Genomic DNA, 24,158 nt, shown 5'->3' with positions numbered 1-24,158 from the left:
CTCATGTGAATAAGTAGTAACATAAAGTAGATGCTTTTGTTGTTCACATATGTTCTTTAAAAAAGAGTTTTCATTTTTTAATTTCTCGGTTTTAGCCATATCTTTTTCTAAAGCTTTGATCATGCAACCATATCTATCTAGAAGCTCCTCATATGAATAAAGATCAATCACATTTGCATTAGATACCTTAGTGTCACCTTGTGACATGAAGCAATGTGATGTAGTGGATGAGCTTGTAGTAGCAACGTCATCCGAACATGATCCATCGTTATCACAATCAAGTGTGCACGAGGTAGCATTATCATTTGCATCACTTGTGGCATCATCGTCAATCTTATCAAGTGAACTTGTAGTGAATCGATCATTATCATCACTTGACCATGAGGTGGAGCAATCTTCCACAATCACCAAATTGTGGTCATGCTCGACACACTCATGCGCCTCCTCCTTGGTGCCCTTATCATCATCATTGGAGACATTCCCATATATTAAGTTGAGGTACAACCAAATATCATGGGCGGTCTTCATGTACATGATCTCGCCAAATATGTTGTCTTTCATGGATTGATAGAAAATGTTAGTAGCTTGGCAATCGAGATGTAGATATTTCTTTTGTGCTTTAGTTGCATTCTTTTCATTTAACGCATGAGAAAAGCCCACATCTACGATCCACCACATTTGGGGAGAAATGAACTTAAAATTACATGTCATCCAATTTTTCCACTGTAACACCCCTGGTGTTACGAGCTTGTTTAGCACCGTGATTTAGGCCTAAGAAAATTTTTTGAAACGAGTTTCTCGGATTTTTGTTTTAAAATGTACTTGCCATAACGAGGGAAACCCGTGCGACTTAGTTTTGTGGACTCGAATCAACGCCAAGTTAAATTGCTCGGTACATAAAGGGTATTTAGGAATGTCGAGCGACAATGCTAGCGGACGGTTTGTCCTGTTAGATTAAGCATGAAAAGCAACTTGTATAAATAAAATAAAATCCATTAATAAATAGAACGATATACATATATAGCGTTTGAATCAAATTTAAATTCGAGCTTTGCTAAAATTTTCCTATGCCTAGACATTACAATTTGTGTAAATTAGTAAACCGTTATATATATATATGCTAAGGTCAGGTGGCAGCGATACCGTCATTATGCAGCGAGGTTGTGTTTACTCCATCTGGAACAGGACAATCTTGTTAATCAGCCATTTCGTAGCTATCTGAATGGGTTGTGTATATATTATATATAGAGAGAGGTATATATAAGTTACGTAAAGCAAGTGCCAGATCGAGCTCCTTTATGATCGAGCATGCGGTTGCCTGCTCTCCTCTGCTCGTCACTGTTCGGTCATACTGTCAGCCCGTCCATGTGTCTCTGTCTGCTGCTGTCTCCTACCCCTGCTTTTTGAGAAAGCCATGCCGCATGTGGTCCTGCTCCCTGCTCAGCTCAGTACATTTACGCCGAAAACCGTCACTTCTCACTCGCATCGATCACCACCAGTCCACGACACCACACTGCACAGTCAGATCAGCGAGAAACAGCTAGCGATCCGGCAGCGCATGCCGTGGTCCACTCCCGTGTCATCCGTGCTCTGGCCACGTACGACGCTACCTCCCTTGTGCTGCTCCTCCTTTTCTTTTCTGCTGCCGAAGGGCGTCCGTGAGTCCGTCGTAGCCGCCCCTTTCCACCTTCGCGAGCGTGCGCAAGCACTCTGCACCGGCGCCCTCCCTTTCCTCCCCACATCAAGCGTCCCCATGCTGCAGCCCACAGCACCCCGGCACCTCCTCCTGTTTCCCTGGTGCACTGTGGCCATCCAACGTCCGCGCGCAGCTCCGCTTCACTTCGGCCGAAGCTCCACGCTGCCGTTTTCCCTTACGCGCCTGCGCGCATGTCCCTACGGTTCCTCTGCGCTGCCCTTGGTCCCGCTGCTGCCCACAGCTACGCGTCGCACCACCCCACGCCGTGCCGTCCCTGCGCCTCCATCCCTGGTGAGCGCGCCGAGCCACGCTGTTCTGCCCCGCTCCCTGCTGCTCGTCCCTTGGCGCCCTACCCCGCTCCACCACGTGTAGCACCAGCGTTCCCCCCCTGTTCGGCTACTGCTGCTGTTCGTGGCTGCCACTGCGCTCCGAACCATGACCTGCACCCTCGCCTTCCTTCCCGCAGCACCGCCGCTCTCCCCCGTCTCACTGAGCTGCATGCAGCTCCGCATCGCCTGCTCCATGGTGTCGTCCCTCTCAGGCATCTCCTCCGCCGTGTGCCGCTGTCGCGTGGCAGCTGTGCCGTGCCCCATCACGTCTGGGTCTCCATCGCCAACGCCTTGCCTCCCTCTGCTGGCCTCGAGCGGGTTGGCGCTCACTGTCACTCGGTCGTCGTGCGTGCGCGCGAGTGCACGCAGGTCCCTGTCGGCCACGCTGGACAGTAGTCCATGGCGCTACCCTACCGAGTTCAGCGCTGCACCCCTCCACGCCACCTCGGAGCCAGCCACATCACCGAGCCCGCGCTGCCCCGTCGGGTGCCGCCGGTCGGTTTCCTTCCCCTGCGCTGCTCTGTTTCTAGAAAGAGAAAGGACCCAAAAGCAAATAGCAAGTCGTGCTGTGTTCATTTTGCAAAAACGTTAGACTCATAAATTTACAAATGATGGCTTAGTTGATTTAGGGAAACTTCAGGGGTCTTTATGCAAGTTGCCACCGCACCGGTAGGCTCATCCGCGCTGGGCCGGCCTACCGCTGTCGTGTCGGCGTCGTGCGTGGGCCGTTGCTAGGCCGCTCGCGTTCCGCCGCGCGCTGGGCCGGCCAGGTGCCACTCTCGCATCTAGGCCAGGTGTGCGTAGACTCCCACCTAGGCCACCGTGCTCGTTACTGCGCCGTTGGGCCATGTGCGGCCAGCAGGCCGCGCGCGTGTCTGCGGGCCGAGTCAGCCGCTCGAGCCCTTGTTCTTTTTGTGTTAGTTTTTGTTAAGACAGTGCTCTTCCAAATTTGAAAATAAATAGTAGAAAAATCATAAAAATGCCAAACTAGTTTTGTTGGGTTTCTAAAATCATGATCTATCTAATAGTATATTTTGTTCACATAGTATGATAATATTCTTGGAATCTATATAATTAATTTAAGGTACGTAATATGGTAAAATATGAACTTGTAGGAATTATTGTAATTGTTGTAGTTCCAGAATAATTACTTTGCTAGATAGACAATGATGTCCTATTTCTAATATAGTAAATCAAATAAATAAAATAAAGAAACAACTTGGGTTTGTATAACTAAAACAATTGTTGGGAAACAATGCCTTGTTCGACAACATGGGTACGTAGCTTAGTATGGTTATCGTTAGAATTAGCCCGTTAACTCGAGAGGCGTACGTCGTATTTTACGAGTCATGATTGCAGTCGATTAATTACATCTTTACATTGCATTACATTGCATATCATAATAGGGAAGTCGATGGATCACGGAGTCATCGGGAGTTACTAGAGAAATGGTGCTTTTAGAGATCATGTCGCCATGATGGAAAGCTAACTTCTGATTATATTTTACCCAGGCAAGCCCTGGTGCATAACCCCTACTTTCTGCAGTTTAAATTATATTGGTGCATTAAGTTTTAAGGAGTTGAATGAAACCCACTTGCATATATATATCTTTATCCTATGAGTCTTACTAGTATGACAGGATCATGTAGATTGCTATGCTACAGGACTCCGGTAGAAGTCGGGTGATTGCCTGTCACTCGCGAGCTATAGGAAATATGTTACTATATTATTATCACTTGAAGAATATAAATGGTGGAAAGGAAAAATGGTGACTGAGCAGGGATATGGTTTGGGTATTGGTGGGTGTAATAAGTTGTGTCGCCGTGGACGCGGGGCATGGCTTGGTTACACTGTTTTCCCTGTCTGTGTCGGTTAAGGACCGGTCGTTGCATAAGGCTCTAGGCAAGTCACAGACTATTTATCCTGAGCACATACTTGGGTATGGGCACTTGGAAGACTTGTTGCTCTCTTGTCGTGGATCCGGCTCTTTCCGGACCGACTGTCAGGGTTTTATTTTGGTGGAGGAGGTCCTTGCACCGCACTGAGTCCGGGACTTAGGGACGGGGGCTTGGAGTCCTAGTTTGGACCGGGACCTGGACACCCAGGACAGGAGAGTGATGGGTTGGTCTTGCTTGTGTCTGGGGTATAAGCGGGGCGTGTGTTTTTGGGGTACCCAGCTGGGGGCATTGATTCGCGAATCGCTGAGAAATCCGGTACGGCTCGTCTACGGCCTAGCATCGTAGTAAGAACTAAAAGATGAAAAATGGAATGGAAAGAGGAACTCTGATTGCCCACCACCTGCTTGAAAGTAGTATATGTGCTTACATAGAATGGTTAGTTAATGAACTAATGCGGCTATTAAGAAAATTGAATATAAGGACGCACACTTAGTAATGCTTCCTACAAATGTAATAAACCCACAAGCCAGATAGCCTTACATATCCTTGGAGTCTTTTCTTTCCTCCTATCGGGTAAGTCTTGCTGAGTACAATTGAGTACTCAGAGTTTTATTCCCCCTGTTGCAGGTGACAGGTGGATGCCAGAGCTGACCCTTGTGTGTGGATACCTCCTGGTGGGCTCAGCGAGGATTTCTTTACTCTACGATTATAGTTGTTATTTCTAACTCTCACTGAATGTTTTTATAAATGAAAGTTTCATAATCTGTTATCGTAGTATACTTCATCATGCTATGATTAGATAATTATTTCTGCTGTAATTTTGATCACATGTTTATATTCCACTGTTTAATTAAATTGTTCATAACTCTGATAATATGATTACATTCTGTTGTTATAATGATAAATATTATACTCTGATGTTGTAGTAAACGTGATGCAAGAAATGGTTAAGAATGGCGTAAGCTTTATTCTCTCATTTGTGATCCTGATGGCAAAAATATGGATTTTCGGGTTCTCCCCTGGGGTGCGCCCAACGGAACCGAGTAATTTAGTGTTCTCCCCTGAGTGCTTAGTGTCTAATGGAAGACAAGCACTCCTGTGAGGCATTAGATTAGGTGGTTCTGCCACATCCACCATGCAAAGTATGTGCCATCAAAAGTGTATGGACACTCAACATCTAGCCCATAAGCAGCCATCCTCTCGGATCGGTGAAGACCACAAATGAGAGACCTAACTCTGATACCACGTGTAGGGTCGAGATGGTAGACTAGAGGGGGGTGAATAGTCATTTCTAAAACTTAATCGCGCCAGCTAACCGATACAAGTGCGGAATTACAACAATTGGTCTAGCCAAGACTACACCCATCTATCTATGTTCTCTAGCACCTTATAAAGGTCCTAATTATGCAATTAAGGTGCTGAGATAGCTAGAGTTCACCTAACCAATTCTAGAAGCAAGGTCACACAAACCTATGCCACTAGTACTTCAAGCAACGGGAGATCTCCTACACATGCTAGTAAGCAAAAGCACAAAACGACTAATCTCACTAGCAATGCTCTATAACAAGGCAACCAATGCCAAATTAGAGAGCGCAAATTACTTAGCTACACAAACTAAGCAATGTGACTAACAATGTTACTAAAACCAAATTAGCCACGCAAGGGAGCTACTTCTATGCTACACAAGCAAGAAGGCAACTAGAAAGCTACTAAAGCTACACTAGTCACAAGAGCAACTACACAAGCACAAGATATGAAATGTAAATACAAGCTTGTGTTGCGCGGAGTGCAAACCACCGAGAAGATGACGAAGACAATGTTGACACGGTGATTTTCTCTCGAGGTTCACTTGGTTGCCACCAAGGTACGTCCCCGTTGTGTCGACCGCTCACTTGGTGGTTCGGCGGCTAATTGGCATCACCCGCCAAGCCTGCATGTGGGGCACCGCAAGAACCTACCCAAAAAGTGAGGGTAGCTCAATGACATGCTCAACTAGAGTTTCTCTTCGTGGCTCCCACAGGGTGAGCACAATGCCCCTCACAAAGCTCTTCTCTGGAGCACCGTACAAGCTTCTTGAGGGCTTCGACAGAGACCACCACCAAGCCATCTAGGATGTGGCAACCTCCAAGAGTAACAAGCACCACCGGCTTGGAAGACGACCACCTAGTACCACTCGATGCAACCTCATGATGCAATCGCACTAGAATCGCTCACTTACTCAATCGGTTGAACACTATCAAGCTCAAGTGAGTTAGAGGGCTCCCAAACACTACCACATAGGCCACCAAGGCTCTAGTGTGCTCAACTACTGGCTAAAGGCTAGCTAGAACTTCTATTTATAGCCCCATGGGCTAAACTAGACGTTACCCCTTCACTGGACAGATTATAGGATGACCGGACGTGTAGGTCGTGTGCATCGGACGTGTCCGGTCGCTGCGTCCGATCACTGCTTGACCGCCATGTGTCCCTTTCAAATGAAGTAGCCTTTGGCACCAAATGGCTCTCTCTCTATGCTCACTAACATAGAATGATCGGACGCACCAAAGAAAACTGACCGGACGTGGGAGACGCAGCGTCCGGTCGAGTCCAGAGAGCTCCTAGAGCCGCTTCGCACCGACCGAACGCTCCTAGCGTTCGATGAATTATAGCACAAAATTCCCGAGGCTGATAGGTTCACACTGGATGCGTCCGGTGTGGTCTGGTATTGCCGATCGGATGCGCCCCTACGTCAGGTCCACACAACTGCGTGCTTCACCTCCTCTAACCGGATGATGAATAGTGAACCAGCAGAGTCCGGTCACTTTCAACGATAGAGTCTGGTCAACACAGTGAACATAGCCAAGCCTGAGTCCGAATACTGGACGCGTCCGGTCACCCTATGACCAGCAGTTCCAACACATTTTCTTCACCAACTTCTTCTCCTTTGCAAATGTGCCAACACCACCAAGTGTACAACACCTTGTGCACGTGTGTTAGCTTTTCACAAACATTTTTCAAGGAGTTAACCACTCAACTTGCTACGCCACTCGATCCTAGCAACGATACAAAGTTAGATCACTCGAGTGGCACTAGATGACAGATATGCAAACACGTTTGTCCCTCTTGATAGTAGGGCCATCTATCCTAAACCCGGTCATAAACTTCTCTATACACCTATGACCGGTGAAAAGAAATGCCCTAGGTTATACCTTTGCTTTGCGCATTCCATTCAATCTCCTCCATTGTTGATGCAACACATGCACCAACCAATCACCAAATGATATGATTCACTTCATATCATCACGTGACTGTATTGGTTCATCGATCTTGACTTCACTTGCTTTTCACCATTGCCTTCATCCATCAGCGCCAAGTCTTGCTCAAGCTTCACCGCCATGTGGTCCATCGCTCCAAAGCCTCCGACTTGCCCTTCACTCTTGCAACCGGTCTATCAAGCCAAGTCTTGTCTTGATCTTCTCCACCTTAGTCACATGACTTTATGTCATGTCTCATATGCAATGAGCTCCTTCATCATCACATGTGTGAGCTTTGTAACATCTTTGAGCCATCTTCACCGTCATGACATATGTTGCTCACACACATATACTTGTGGACTAATCACCTGTGTATCTCACATAAACACAATTAGTCCACCTAGATTGTCACTCAGTTACCAAAACCAAACAAGGACCTTTCATGATGGACGGGTGTAGTGGCCTCAACATACTCTACGCTAGCACCCTAGACAAGATGGGCATCCTACGGAGCAGCCTGCGCCCTAGCAAGGCGCTGTTCTACGGGATCGTCCTAGGGAAGGAGGCCATGCCCCTCGGACGCATCCAACTCAATGTCACCTTCGGCCAGCCAGACAACTTCCACAAGGAGTCGCTCACCTTCGAGGTGGTCGACTTCCCCAGCATCTACCACGCTCTCCTAGGTTGGCCATGCTTCGCCAAGTTCATGTCCATCCCCAACTATACCTACTTGAAGCTAAAGATGCTCGGTCCCAAGGGAGTCATCACCGTTGAAGGCAGCTTTGAGCAAGCCTACTACTACGAATAGGATTGCGTCGCCCAAGCGGCCACACTGATCGCCCCCTGCATTCCTAATGGCCCTAGCTGCTATGTAGGATGGGCGTCGGTGAAGGAAGCAACCAAGGCAGCGGCGGTGCCCAACCAGCCGGGCATCGGTGAGGCGACCAAGACTTCTGGCTACAACAATGGCTCGGCTGGCCCCTCCATCCAGGTGCTTGGCCCCCCAGAAGGGGTTGAACCAATCGAGGTGAGTTCTAACCTTTCCCTATGAGGGAAGGCCATCACTGTAACACCCTCGGTGTTACATTGTATAGTGGCGAGGTGAATTACCCCACCCATGACTTAGAGCTGGCTGCTGTGGTCCATGCTCTAAAGATTTGGAGGCACTATCTGTTGGGCAATAAAGTGCATATTTTTATAGATCATAAGAGCCTCAAGTATATTTTTACTCAGGCTGAGCTGAATATGAGGCAAAGGAGATTGTTAGAATTGATAAAGGATTACAACTTGAAAGTCCATTATCACCCAAGAAAGGCCAATGTAGTGGCGGATGCTTTGAGCCGAAAGTCATGCCAGGTTGAGGAAACAACCTTGTCTCTCAACCATGCAGAAGTGCTGGCTCACATTGCCTTGACCTCAGAGTTGCTTGAGCAGATTATTCTAGAGCAAAAGCAAGACCCCCGAAGAAATTCCCCACATCAGAAAATTGATGGCCGAGGGGCGTGGCCCTCACTTTAGTGTTGATGAGCATGGAGTAGTGAGATACAAGGATAGACTGGTGGTCCCATCCAATGAGGAGCTGAAAAGGAAGATTTTGAATGAAGCCCATCATTCAAAGTTGTCTATTCATCCTGGCAGCAATAAGATGTATCATGATCTACGCCACTTGTACTGGTGATCCAACATGAAGTAGGACATCACCCAGCACATCATGGAGTGCAACACTTGTGGTAGAGTTAAGGCAGATCATATGCGTACTCTAGGATATTTGTAGCCCTTGCCCATTCCTGTTTGGAAATGGGAAGATATTTCTATGGACTTTGTGGTGGGTTTACCCCGCACATACAAGGGCTATGACTCTATTTGGGTCATTATGGATCGCCTCACTAAGCCAGCTCATTTCCTCCCAGTGAATTCTAAATATTCTGCCAGACAGTATGCCGAGTTGTACTTGGACCGGATTGTGACTCTACATAGAGTTCCCCTCACTATCATCTCCGATAGGGGATCAGTTTTTGTCTCTCGCTTCTGGGAGCAACTCCAGGAGTGTCTTAGAACTAGTCTCCTCCATAGTTTAGCCTATCACCCCTAGACTGATGGCCAAACTGAAAGGGTGAACCAAGTGCTCGAAGACATGTTGAGAGCTTGTGCCATTTCTTTTCCTGAGAAGTGGGATGGATGCCTGAAGTTAGCTGATTTTTCTTACAATAATAGCTACCAAGAGAGCATTCGCATGGCGCCATTTGAAGCTCTGTATGGGAAGAAATGCCGAACGCCACTTAATTGGGTTGAAGTGGGAGACCATGGATACTTTGGGCCAAAATTCATCAAGGAGGCTTGAGAGCAAGTTGTCCTTATCCAGCGTCATTTGAAGGCAGCTCAGAGCCGATAGAAAGCCTATGCAAACAAGCGAAGAAGGCCTTTGGAGTTTAAAGTTGGAGATTATGTGTACCTCAAGGTATCTCCTATGAGAGGAGTACATCGGTTTGGTATCCATGGCAAGCTAGCTCCCCGATACGTGGGTCCTTACAAAATTTTGAGGCAATGTGGCCCCATTGCATATCGTCTCCAGCTTCCTAAGATTTTATCTGTGGTACACAAGGTGTTTCATGTGTCGCAATTGAAGAGATGTTTGCGGGTACTGGATGAAGCTATAGAAGTTGAAGGGCTTCCCCACCAACCAGATTTGACTTACATTGAGCACCCTGTAAAAATCCTGGATGAGAAAGAAAGAGTGACAAGAAATAGTGTGGTAAAGTTCTACAAAGTGCAATGGCAAAACCACTCAGAGGATGAGGCCACGTGGGAACAAGAGAGTTACCTATTGAAGCATTATCCCCACCTCCTTTCTGGTTCTGATAGTTAGTTGTTGCGTCTAAATGTAATTCCTATCTCTTTCTCACACCAGGCACATGAAATCTCGGGTCGAGATTTTGTTTTAGGGGGGGGGGTAGATTTGTAACACCCTCAGTGTTACATTGTATAGTTTTTACTAAAACCATGTCATGAGCATCATGTTTATGTATTATTGCATGTGGTAAAATGAGAAATTAAATTTTATTGCACTAATTCTCAATTTGAGCTCTAATTTATTCCTTGTCCAAATACTCTCCAGCACAGCTCAACTCGCTATTGTCATCCTGATCCAACTTCATCTCTTGCTATTTCATCTCCTTCTTGATCCCTGGAGCACGCCCTCAGCACACTCATAGAGCAAGCCCGCGTAGCACGCTTGTAGTACCCTTCACTGGCAAGTTTTGCCACAGTGTCATTACTTCACCGTGTCATAAATGGCGAGTTAGGCAGCAGCCTCTAGCGTGTTGCACGTGCTCTTCAACAAATAAAGATGACCGACCGTAGCAGCTCGTAGAAATTCGCATGTCATCCATTATTTCTAGACCCACACTAATATACCCAAATAGCATTCACTAGGATCCACCCGGTCATCACATCCAACAAGCGTCGTGAAGTCCAAGTTGCCCTTCTAGCACGTCATCTCTCTCCACGTGAGAGCTCCATAGCCACAAAGTCAAATGACAAATTATTGTCATTCACTAATTATTAGCATACCACTTGGCAAGATTTATATCTCCATCAATCTCACGATGCGCCACTGTCCTCTCTCGTTGTTCTAATCACCCACGTCTTTACTTCACTTGCTAATCGCCTTGCAAAATTATCAGCGCACGTCGTGCTGCCACAGCCATAGTGTGTCACGCACGCCAGACATTTTTCCCAGTGCCAGCTCCACCTCCAGCCCTGCGTCTCCTGCTTATAAAGGACACGACGCGCAACCCTCCCATCACGCCGAGCTCCAGAGCTATGCTCCGCCGCTCACCATCTTACTCCCCAAATCGAGTTCCTGTGTTCTTGCCTGAGAAAGTTGCACTCCGTCGACCTCCCTCCCCGAGCCGCAATCGGCCGAGGTAGCCAGCCTGCAAAAATCCCCTCCTCCTCCGTTATTTCCTTGACCTGCGGTCTCCTTCTCCCTTCTTAATCCAATCATCACATGTGCACTCTTTAATGCCAACCTAGTTGACACGTTGAAGGACCAAAGACCCACTCAAGTCCATCACGTAGCTTGTCAAGTGCCATTAATTGCTTTCTTTAATCACCCTTTATGTGATTAATTATTGACCACCTTGCGCAATTAATATCTCATTCATACGAACTCCGATTCCATTGATTCTTTTTCCTAAATTCATCTAAAATCACACTCTACCCATCCATATCATTTTCTTCATCTCTAGAGCTCATTTGAATTTATTTATTTATTGTGAAATAAATTTTGTTAGATTCCTAAATTCATGATCTATCTATTAGTGTAATTACTTCTTATAGTTCAGTGATACCTTTAGGGTTACTTTATTATTTTGAAATACGTATTATTATTATGGTTATTTAGAGAATGAATTTTTGTGATGCATTGGTAGAAGTGCTAGCCCTAAAAATATTTTACGGTAGGTTCATTGTATTATTATGTGCTCACTGTAATTTTTGTAGCCTTAGAATAGGTTGATAAATATGGTAGCTAGTGCACCTTGTTTTATCATATACATAGTAAATTGATATTAACAATAAGGATGCCTTTAGTTGCTAAGATAATATAGGAAATGTTTCATACCTGTTTAGTGGGAATAATAGGTAACTTTGCGTATTAGTCATTAGAGTTAGCTTAGTAGCTTGGTAGATGTATTCTTATTTTAAGAGTTGTTGTTGCCGTATTACTAAGCGTTGTATCATCATTTTATGCATATAAATAACGAGTCGGTAGAGTTCGTGACTGCGGGCGAACAGGAGTACACGGAGGTGATTGAGGAGTACGAGGAGGAGGTTCTCGTGCAGGAGGGAGCCCCGAAGCCATTAGTTGTTGACTTTGCTGACACCCCGCCTGCCCAAGGCAAGCCCTGGTACATAACCCCTATTTTTATCACTATATATATATATATATATAATGTGCATTTAAGTTACATGCATTTTATGGAAACTACGTGCATAAATATATCCACCCATGAGTCCTACTAGTATAGGTCGAGTAGCTGCTATGCTCAGGATGTCGGTAGCGTGGGTAACCTGTCGTTACTCACAAATAGGTGATAAACATGATCACTCATGATAAAATGGTGGAAAGGAAAATGGTGACCGGGTAGGGATATGGTTGGGTTCTGGTGGGTGTAAAGGGTCATGTCCTGCGGCCAACAGGGCATAGCTCGGTTACACTTTTTCCCTGTCTGTGTCAATTAAGGACCGGTCATTGCAATGGACGCGAGGCAAGTCACAGATCTATTGTCCCAAGCGCATACTTGGGTATGGGCGTAGGAAAGACTTGTTGCTCTCTTATCGTGGATCTGGCTCTTTCCAGACCGATTGATTGGAGACGGAGATGGTGGAGGTCCTTGCACCGCACTGAGTCCGGGACTCAGGAGTGGGGGCTTAGAGTCCAAGTTTGGATGGGAACCTGGACACCTAGGATAGGAGGGTGATGGGTTAGTCCTGCTTGTGCCTGGGGTACAAGCGGGGCATGTGTTTTTGAGGCACCCAGCTAGGCACATTGGTTCACGAATCGCCGCCGAGTCGGTACGACTTGTCTTACCTCTAGCATCGTAGTAAGAACTGAAAGTTGAAAGAAGAAGAAATGGAATTGATTGCTCAACTCTTGATTGAAAGTAGAACATGTGCTTATATAGACTGGATAGATAATAGCTTAATACGACTGATAATCATAACATAAATACGGACTCACTATTAGTATTGCTTTTTGCTAAAAGAAAACCAGCAAACCATGAAACTTATTATATCCCTTAGAGTCAGAAAATTACTCCAACTAGTCAGATAAGTCTTGCGAGTACATTGTGTACTCATAGTTTATTTACCCCTGTTGCAGGTGATGCATGAGAAGTACCTTTGTGTGGTGGATTCCTCTGGTGGGCTTAGACAGATCCTCATTCTTATCGCTAGATGTTTATTTTAAATTCCACTGTTTATCATTCCACACTCTGACATTTGGTAATGTATTTTTTAAGAAACTCTGATGTATGAAATGGACCTGTATTGTAACTCGTTCTCATTATTGGATCCTTGGGGAAAATGTGGATGTTTCGGGTTCTCCCTGGTGGTGTGCCCGATAGATGCCGCCGTTGTAGCTTGCTTTCGGGGTGCTTAGTGTCTGGTGGAAGACGAGCGCCTCTGTAAGTGTGCTATTTTGGGTGGTTCTGCCACAATCACCGAGCCATCTGCCCAGAAGCACCGTCTCCCAAGCCAGAACTAGCCTATCAACCTCCTTAGTTGGCCTACCTCTCTAACAACAAAAACCAAGATAAGTCTCGTCCTCCTGACATTCTTATTCTGCTTGCCTTTGTCATTGTCTTCTTTGTCCTGGGCGACTCCGGCAGACGCTCGGCTGCACCGAAGGGTTGACTGAGCTAACCACCCGTTGCCCTCTCTAAAGTGGGATTGAAGTAAAAGGTCCTCGAGAGATCCAAGGACGGGACGGGCAGAATAGGAGGACTGGATGAAAGGCTAGCAAAGCACTAACAGAATGGCCCAGACCACCGCGTTATTAGCTATGTCTCCTTTCCCTTCTCTTGTGTCCATTTTGTTTATTTGCAGCTATCTCTATGCTTCCCGATCCCTCATTGGATCGCCTCTCCCAACTGCACAATGGTATGGGCCCCTAGAAGGGGCATCGCTGAGGGTTCTAAGGCCTGCCCAAGGGGCTTCAAGGCCACTTGAAGCATCTAAAGTGTGAGGGATGCCCCATGGTCAGTCACTAGACGCCTTAGCTGGACGCTCAGAAGCAAAACCGTCCGAGCATCGTGCGATGTCTAAGTACTAACCTAGAGCCACTCATGGTGACCCACCGAGGGAGGCAGCGAGCCCCCGAGCACTAACAGATAGGCTTGGGAACTATATGAGCTGAGTGGCTCAGTCGGAAAGCCGAGGATCTCCCCTCTAGGGGACACGACTAGGGCACGAAATGACTATAAACCTGGGGTTCTCACGGACTAACCCACTAGCAGCATGGGCGTGGCGATCTTGGCCACCGAGGCCATCATCATAATAGCCCATCCAAATGAGGGACCTAAGTCTCCGAGCACAACTCCTGAGGAATGAGATTACAAATGAAAGTAATTTTATTTCATTGATTGGAAACGACCCGATTACAATATACGGCGACAAAGACCGTAGGGCGCGCCTAACCTTCGAGTTGGAGCCCTGAGGTGTGAGTGGCTCAGGCCGATAGGCCAACCTCAGGGCTCCTCCCTGAGGGCCTAAGCTGGGCGACGTCGACCGTCGCCCTGCTAACAGGCCCAAGCCCCCGCCTTCGCCAGGATGGAGGGGCAGCGATCAACGCATCGCGGTTCCCCTTCCCTATTGGAGGACGAAAGGATTCCAGCGACATCGTTGAGATCCTTCCGCCCTCTAGGGGAGGGGAATGTGATAGATGCATCTAGCATCGTGTTGTCGCCCTCCTTCGCTAGAATCCTTCCACCCTCATGGGAGCGATCACCCGGTGGAGGAGGCCAGGCCCACTCGAAGGGAGGTGTCGCACTTCATCATTGCCATGGCCTCCTAGAGTTGGATTTGAGAGGAAGAAGAGAAGGAGTCAAAGGAGGGATAGAAGGCGCCGCGTCCCTAGGGCCCCTCTTTATAGCCCCAGTCGATGTGCTGAGACAACTCTGGGCCCTCTGATCAAGCCATCGATGGCTAAAGGGGCCTCAGGGAACCGACCAGGTGCCCCCTCAATCCCCGCAGCACGCCACAGAGCGGTTGCGTGATGGTGGCCGCACAGTAAAGGCGGAGTAAGGAGGGCATTAACAATGAGTCTAGTCCCTGCTCTACTTTCCACCAAGCGCGCCGCCTACTCCGCACATGCCTCCTCATGGGACTTGAGGGGGTTTGACTCCCCTCGGGCCCATCAGCCACCATCAACGGCTCGAATCCACACGCACAAAGTACCATGGCTTCTCCTCCGCCAGATCTGCTCCATGTGGCCTGTCGTCCCATCTCTTAGACGAAGTGGGACGGTGCAGGAGTGCACGCCACAACTCCTTGGCTAGGCACGGTGGCCTAGGTGCCATCAAACCGCCTGCTCAAAGAATCAATGGAAGGGATGTGCCTAGATGCCACCACGCCCGCTGACAAGGAGGCCCCATGGCAGCCTCGGGGGCTGCACCGGCTCCCCATACAAAGCAACTTGACCCCCCGATTGACGGGCGCTCAGGCGTCGCACCCCCAAAACCAACCAACTCTCCAGAGTTGGGTCAGGAGCCGCTGAGTGGTGGGCCCAATGAGGGTCCCCCGCCTAAGCTCAGCGTGCTGCCCATGCCCCGACCTATTGCTGTAGAAAGTTAGCCCAAGAAGGCCAGCTCGAGAGGATCAAGGCCTACTACCGAAGCCCCCAGAAGGGCTTGGCGCGCCGGGTGATCAGGTGGCCCTGAGCCAAAGCCTAGATGCTCTTGATCACCCGACCCACGGCAGGCTCTAACCAAAAGGAAGGGTGCCCCAGGGCCTAGAGTTGGTAACTCCTAGATGAGTTCACCAAACCCTCACTTAGGCCACAGACCAACGCGACATAGGACCAGAAGGGGCCAGCACCTCTACCGCTCGGCCTCGATAGCCAAACGCCTCGTCACACTGGGGAAAGGGACCCACGCAAGGCATCGCACTCTCGTCAGTGGAAGCCATCCCCGCCATGGCTAACCCGGTCACTAGAAGATCGAATTCAGCACTTCGTCTCCATCACAAACCAGGCCAAGTGAGGCCACGAAGGGTTCGGGGGCTCCTGACGAGATCCTAACATATAGGTATGTTAAGCCTCAGGATCATTGGTTCCCAACCGAAGAGACCCCAACCGACCCCTTAAGGATCACATGGTGGCTATACCCAACTAGTACGCTCACACGTACCCTTCCATGAAGAAACCTGACTGAGCCTGAGCAAGCCGTAGTCCCCGCTCAGGGCTCGGGGGCTCGCTCGAGCCTCAAGCCCCCGATCGATGATACGCCCAAGCCCAGCCCTTGGCTTCTGCCCGGCTTACGACGCCATCGAAGGCCTGGGTGTAAGAAGACAAGCCCTGAGCCATCGAGGCCCGGGGGCTCCCAGACGCTGCACTTCGGGCGCGGCCCTACCGGCCACTCCTGCGCTAGGGTCACGCACGGGGAGTGATACAAGAAGACAAGTTTCCTCCCCCTCTAGGGGCTAGGTGGGTCCCTGGCCCACACGTCAGCCTCTGGAGCCAACCTCCTTTGCCACCAAGACTCTAGAATGTCCACCTGGGGGAGGCCGATCCAAGTCGACACAGCCTAACATGCAAAGTGTTAGAGCAGAGCAGCTAGACGACATTCAAGGCTTCTTCGGCTCCACGACACCGCCACGGTCCACAAAGCGTCGCTGCAAGACCCTCCTAGACTACGACGTCTATAGACCGTAGACACATCCCCCAAACCTCCATGTACCCGATCTATCTCAGTATATAAGAGATAAGGTCGGACCTTAGAGGGGGAGGACGATCTCAGATAGATCAACGTCGAGAGCAGAGCAACTCAGAGAGGGGCACCGAAAGCTCCTCCACCGCACCCGTCGTCTTCCTCCTCTCCGACGAGGGGAAGGCTCCACCGGCGACGAGGCGACCTTAGGATTAGCACCGAGCTAACTCCCTACCAAATCTCTCTCTACACTCTGTTGTAACCCCCAAATTTTGGGTGCTCTTGAGTATAAGGATCATCAGCTGCTGGACGTAGGGCACCAATCAGCCCGAACTAGGATAAAACATTACGTCCCCTCTGTGATTATTGTGTTCTTCAGTTCACCTGAGCCACCGGAGACACGTACTCTGATACCAACTCGGACACGTACTCTGATATTGACTTGAACAACAATGTTTGCCGTGATTCTAACCCCACGACACCTCCCCGCACTGCCTTAGTACCTTTTACTATAGGAACCCTGAACTAGACAGAAATTGTGCTGCCACCTTCATTGGAATCGATTTCTTATGAGAAAATTTTGTATTTGGCCCTAAAAATAATGCTCCTTTCTTATTTGACATCGAAACTGAAAATCTTTCCTATATGTCCTAAACTCGAGTTTTTCTTTCCTATTTGACACTTCCGTCAGTTTGGGTTGTTAATGGTGTCAAGTCCTATGTGAAAAGTCCGTTTTACCCCTAGAGTTTTTTACTAGTCCTGGCATTCCATGGTTAATATTGCTATCTTTTATGAATGTTTTTATCTTAAACTGCAATGTTTTAGTTTTTGCTTGTGTTAAATAAATAAAGGATCAAACATCATCTTATATAATTACATATAATTATATTCAGTTTGAAATTAATTATTTAGATACATGAATAACAACAATAAAATAGGTCTCCAACAACATCCAATTTGAAAATGACATGCAGCGGAACAATAGCACATTTATTTTAGAAAACTCACATGTTTAAGATAAATGCAATATTTAGCATCCATGATCACAATAATAGTCGAGATACATTCAGGTTCACATGCACAGAAACATTTTCACAGGATTGCATCCATTACAGACATCTAACACAATACACATTTAGGAAATTTTCTCATACAAGAATCACGAACCCAACCTTCTTTTGCTTCTTGTGCTCAGTGCCGGACTACTAGGCTGAAGTCTTTTGCTCCTCGTGCTCATTGTAGGGCTATCAAGCTGTGACAAAAGATTCTTTGCAATATTTTTATCTACTTCTTTCTTCCTCCTTTTGCCTTTTAACTTGACAACAACAGCTTGTGGTTTATCTTTGGATGAGGGAAGCTCAATTGAAAGTGGTTCAGGTTGATTTGAACCACTTCTGGACCTATACATGTTCATGTGTATGAAAACATTATTTAAGATATATTTGATATACATTTTGGTAATAAAGAACTTATAAATATATTGGATATACATTTCATATAGAAGGGGCTGGAAAATGCAAGCATATAAAATTGACCATGGGAATTTACTGTTAGATAGAACTGCTTGCAAAATCAACAAATTAACCATGCAAAATAAATTCATATTTAGTATAGGCTACCTTTTTGATGCTCCAGAGTTAGAGAAACCCTGCTTTCCCTTTTTCCTACTTGTAATCTTCGAGCTTATACTACAAAAAAGAAGAGAGTTTGGTACTTAGAAGTCACCATTAGCTTTCTATTAGTAGAATATTTATTTAAGTTTTTATTAATTACCTTCCTGTTGGTCTAGAATTAGAGGCAGCACCCTTTCTCTTCTTACTAGCTGTGGGTTCAGGTTCCAAGTTTTGACTATAGTAATATTGAAAGTACTAGGATGAGACACCATGAATTGGAATCTAAATACAGAAAGTGGAAATTGAGCTAACCTTGGTGGAAAAGTCATAGAACGTGTTGGTGCTTCATCCTCCATTGGCACAATGGAACTCTCTGTTGATTTGGTAACCTTCTTCCTCTTTTTCGGTGTTCCTCTACATAAGCAAATAGATAGTAAAGAATATGATCTAATTAAAAAAATATGCATAGAAGATGAAATGTACCTAAGAGTTTTCATTGCTTCAATATCTTCTTTGCTGCCCTTCCTGCAGTTGTGCCAGTGATGCCCATATTCCTTACAGATAGGACATTGGTGCTGCCCTTTTTTACCCTTCTTGTCACTACGGCCTTTGTCTCTCGTTTTATGCCTACCAGCTACAGACATTAGTAGTGGTCCATACATGAAGAAGCCATGGGTAGATTTAGACCACTGTGTCTTGTCAGGAATAGCAGGGATTAATGCACTATAGGCTCCTCTAAATTTCTCAATGGAGTAGTAGAAGTCAACATATTTGTCAATAGGTGCATTAGGTAGTGTGCATGTAGCCTCCATGGACAATTATCCTCCACTTTCCTTGAACAATAGGCTCTGAACCTACTTTTTAAGCTTTTCTCTGTGTTGAATTCAAACTCATGTTTGATTGCATGTTGACAAAGAGCCAACTTGAACACGTACATGTTATGATAAGTAGTGCCTACTTCCATAGGAGGATCTTCTTCATCGAAATCAGCAATTGGGTGATGATTTACTTCTTCATATGGCTCATCCTCATCAGCCTCTAATTCATTCTCATCCTCAGACTCATCCTCTAAGCCATCCTCAGCCACTGCTTTTTCCTTCCCTTTTTCAGAACATCCAGGCACATCTACAGCATTCACAGGTACAATGTCTAAGTACATGATCTCCTCATCAACACCAACATGTTCATTCTCTGGTAAAGGATTTCTAAGGTAATCATCGTCATCCTCCTCTATATTGTTTGCAGGCTGCCCTTCAACATCAAACTCCCACTTAGTGATAGGCTCAAATTTTTCTGAGGGATCACAATAAACGACAAACATCTCTACAACTTTCTCCTTACTGTGTACATCAAACATAGACATCAAATCCTGATCTGATTTTACTACTGGAAAATTCTTAAGAACATTATCATAGTACTGAACATGTGGAATTTCTAAGTAGCCTGGAGGGTACTTCTCTGTAACTGAGTCAATGAAATCCTTATAATTCGACAGATCTGAGTCAACAACCATCTCAAAACTAAAACACTTGACATCCTTTCTAGCCTTTTTACGATTGCCAAGCAAATGAATTTTCAATAGAAAAATAGTAGCTACATCCATCATGTGAAAGCACAATAACGTCATGCATGAGAACTTCTTCAACCTATGGCGAACTTTGTACTACTAATTTTTGCAGTGGTGTGATGTTATAGGAAATACGTAATAATATAGCAAAATAATATATTTATACTAGTATACCATGTCACAATATCATAAGACATTTAGAGTACGTGTTAAATTCATATAGAGTACCTCTTCGCCCACAACTATCAATAAAAAAGTATTGTATCAAACATTTAAACATCAGTTGTTTGCGGATCAATTTCACTACTACAGCCTATAGGAGAATCAAATTTAGATTTCGGAACACTGAATTGACACAAGGGAAAGGGAGAATCGTTGCCAAAGCCTAAGGACCAATAACGGTTTAGCTTTCACTTGCCTCTGTACGCGGCCCAATAGGCCTAGCTGGAGTCCAATAGTTTTCTGGTCCACAGAATCTAGTGCGTCCGCCGTCGTCTACCTCCTGACTCCCGAGACACCATCCCTCGCGTAAAAAAACAGAAGCCAAACATGGAGAATAGGCAGTCCGTAGACATAGAGATAATAAACTCACCCTGCAGGGAGTTGGTGCTGTGTCCTGGATGTGCCGCCTTCCACTGTGGCCGTGACGCCCGTCTCCATGGCCGCGAGTGGCGCTTCCGTGGCCGCGTCGTCCTCCTCCGAGGCCGCGCCGCGCGGCAACGAGATCGCGCCGCCCGCCACCAACGCCGCACGGGGTGCTTGCTTGGCCGCGTCGCCCGCCCCTGTGCTCGCGTCGCCCGCCTCCGAGCTCGCGCCGCACGCCTGCTTGGCCGCTCTGCCCCCGCCATGGCCGCTCCGTCCTCCACCTCCATGGTCGCGCGGGAAGGCTGCTTGGCCACGCGCGTCGCCTGCTTGGCCGCGCGGACATCCATCGTGGTCGCGCCGACCTCCGCCATCGCCGCGCGGACCTCCGTCGTGGCCGCGCCGATCTCCGCCATGGCCGCGCGCGGTGCCTCCGTGGCCGCGACGCCATCAGCCGAAGCCGCGCTGCCCTCCCCAGAAGCCGCGCCGCCCTCCACGTCCATGGCTGCGCCGCCCTCGATCTAGGGTTAGGGGAGGGAAACGGCATGTACGACCGCGACTCGAGACGAGTCGACCAAGTTACGAACTGCCGCGGCGGACTTCATTTTCTTTTCTTTAGTGACAGGGCATTATGGTCTTTTTGCGTTGCCTCAGTTGGACAACTGACGATGTTTCCTCACAGATCTGACGGAAGTGCCAAGTAGCTAACAAAAACTCAAGTTAGGGACATATAAGAAAGATTTTTAGTTTCGGTGAGAAGCATTATTTTTAGGGCTAAATACAGAATTTTCTCATTTCTTATCTGAGAAAGCTACCTTCCAACCCAAGCTTCCTTCGCTGGTACTGCAGGTACCTCAGTTCCTCCTCTGCTCGACACCCCTCCATTGATCTCGCATTTTCCCCCAATTTTAGAAGACCTAGGGATTCTGCTCTTCTTCTTTGGGGCTGTGCAGGGCAGTGGACGTACTCTCGCCGGCATCACAGTACATGGGTTCCGCCTCCTGCACTCCGGTGCTCATCTTGTTACAGTAAGATCATTCCACCTTCGTCCATTATTGCTGCTCTTTGAGATTAGTAGTCGCGAGTTCTAACCAATTTGAAGTTATCCTTCTCCCATCTCTAACAGTGGTAGCTAGCAAGGGAGGAGCGATAGAGGGAAGTGGACATACTGCTACTCGTGGATTCAGTCTGAGTCTGGGGTATTAAACTTTGATTTGCTAATCTGCCTGATAGTCTGATTCATATCTGGGCAATCTAATTGGTTGAAGAGTTAGTAAATTAATCTTTGTTGTGAGCCTGTGGGGATGTTTCTACGGAGTATTTGGACTTGGACACAACGGATGCAGCAAGTCTGGGGGAACTTAATCGGTGATCAGTAGATGACTTTACAGTACGCGAGAATTAGACTGATTTATTCCATGATTTTCTGGGTAATATTGGTGCGGAATTTGCCTAGTGCGTTGAAACACAGTTGTAGGGAATTTTCTGTAGATTTCCAAGATGTATTTATTCGCCCCGTTTGGTTAAGCGAATTGAGAGTTATGATTAAAATAGTGGGAACTCAGAAACTTAGCACTTTTTTCCTGAAAAAATATAAGAGTGGCCTAACAGCGTTCTTGTTCAATTGGTAAAGTTATTGTACTCTCTGTGTGTGTATTAAGTATTTCAGTGTGGATGTGTTAACACTTAACAGTGGTATTGGGATGAACACATGAACACCTGCATGGTTATGGCAAATAAGATATTAAATATCGTTTTTGTGGGGGCATTAGTTTCATGTAGCGCACAACTTCACAATCAACTAGAAACTAGTTTGGGTGGTATTACAAATTCAAAATGAGTGCTTTGTTAATTATTATGGCCCAGTTATATCTTGATTGTTTTTGTTTTATTTCCATCATATGCAGCTGTTGGTGAAGAATAAAACAAATTTCCCTCATTATGTGTTTTCCTGATTCAAGTGAGTTCTCATATATGCTAGCAGCATGCATGCTAGCAAATGTATAAATCTGTTAGTTAGCTATTCTGTGCAAGAGGGAAACATCTAGTCTGGCAAAAAGCAAAAGAAGACATCTTTTGTTTGTTAATAAATAGAGGTAGGCAGTATGTGTTTCTAATTCTAAGCCAAGCATTACTCAGTAGTTTGTTTCAAAAAAAGAGCATTACTCAGTAGTTCTGTTTTGTTTTTGCAACCTATTCGTCAACGATTAACTATCTGCAACCCTGTTGTGTCCACCTTATTTATTTCATAATTTCTCCCCCTTGTTTCTGTAATCTTGCAGCTACAATGATCTTTGAGGATGAAGTGAGCATGACAAGGCGATTGGATTTTAATGATGTACACTCTGATGTTGAGTCAATTGCTCCTATTATTCCAGCTCATGAATGTACCACACCACAGAAGTCCTTCAGCATCCCGTTCTGTGTGTGTCATTCAACTATGTACTTTCTATAACTTTTTAGAAGAGGCGTGTTATTTGACATCTATCATGTATGTTGTAGGGTTCATCTTATACTCCAGATTGTGATGACAACTTGAAACCAAACATTGGGATGACTTTCACAGATGTTGAATCAGACTGCTACTATCTGGGATGAAGAGTTCCATTTACCAGGCAACACATTCCTAGGAATGAAGCGAATTGGCATTAGGAAGCTGGAGCATTTATGTGCGATTGACGAAGGAAAAATGCGAATGACAGACATCAAGAACTATTCTGCAGCTTCAAGTTCACACTTCAAGAACTATTCTGCAGCTCGGATGAACAGACTTGATAGGCTGATGTTCAGGACAGATGAGCGGCTTCCTGGTGCTGTACTGCAAGCACAAGCACGTGTCCTAGAGACTTAGAGGCATTTTTCTTGGTTCATCTGCCTCCAGGCCATCATCTCATTAGATGAATTTTCTGTTAGCGATGTTATGGTGTTGTGTGCAAGTGGAGGCTCATAGCAGTATAGCTTAGAACTGCTCTACAAAATACTGAGCTGAATGGCAGTGGCACCAGTTTTATATTTCTCTCTCTCAATAGGTAAAAATGCTCTACAAAATACTGAGCTAAATGCAAATAAATTGAGTAAATTAAAACGCAAGAAGCACTGTTGGATATATCATGTCATCATTCTGTGATTTTCTAGAGAGGTCTTTCCCTCATGGATATATCATGACATCATTCTGTGATTCTCTAGAGAGATCTTTCCCTCAAATGGATATATCATGTCATTTTCTATGAATTTTTCCCTCAAATGTACATGTGGAATACATTGCTGCCACATTTACATTCTTTGCATATGAGAGAAATTCATATATGGACATGTATGCTGAAACATTGCTGCCGCATTTTCATTCATTGCATAAGAGAAAAAATCATACATGCCATACTACATCAATTCCACGTTTTGGTCACAAACACACCTAACACTACACCAACAAGCAATGCAACTAAAACTGTTGAACCAACCACAAATTGCCTCCTACTCTTGCATTTTTCCTTCCTAAGATCACCCACGTGCACCTTCAAATTCCACGGCTCCGAAACAACATTTTCCACCTGTTGCTTCACTATGTTCAGCTTTGTTTCATCTCAGCACTTCCAGTCCAACCATATTCATTCACTTAAGCAGCACTGCAGTAGCCTCCATCTGCCTCAACTTAAGTTGTCGTGCTTCCAATTGACGCTATTACCTCTCGTACTGCTCCTCAGACACAATGAACCTACATATTGTTGGATCATCCTGCGTACAAAAACTACGGATGGTTACTTTTCTTTATCCATGCCAAATCAAAAGGAAAAAAAAATTGCTCACCTTGATGT

General features: G+C 46.3%; 1 protein-coding gene and 1 long non-coding RNA gene across 3 annotated transcripts; both read left to right on the top strand.

The window, feature by feature from the left end:
- The first annotated feature begins 7,652 nt into the window (after positions 1 to 7,652).
- LOC136524703 (uncharacterized) lies at positions 7,653 to 7,964 on the top strand. The gene has a single exon (XM_066517966.1). The coding sequence runs from the start codon at positions 7,653 to 7,655 to the stop codon at positions 7,962 to 7,964; it is 312 nt and encodes a 103-aa protein (XP_066374063.1).
- Positions 7,965 to 21,135: 13,171 nt separating this feature from the next.
- LOC136522563 (uncharacterized) lies at positions 21,136 to 23,525 on the top strand. Of its 2 annotated transcripts, XR_010775927.1 has the most exons (4): positions 21,136 to 21,374; positions 21,473 to 21,545; positions 22,629 to 22,769; positions 22,849 to 23,525. It is a non-coding gene; the product is annotated as an uncharacterized lncRNA (long non-coding RNA). The 2 variants fall into 2 exon arrangements; XR_010775926.1 differs by lacking the exon at positions 21,473 to 21,545.
- Positions 23,526 to 24,158: the final 633 nt, after the last annotated feature.

Source organism: Miscanthus floridulus, chromosome 18 (genome assembly GCF_019320115.1).
Source record: "Miscanthus floridulus cultivar M001 chromosome 18, ASM1932011v1, whole genome shotgun sequence".
In the NCBI taxonomy this organism is placed as follows: domain Eukaryota; kingdom Viridiplantae; phylum Streptophyta; class Magnoliopsida; order Poales; family Poaceae; genus Miscanthus; species Miscanthus floridulus.
Note: the sequence above shows the minus strand (reverse complement) of the source record. Positions and strands in the feature narration are given on the sequence as shown.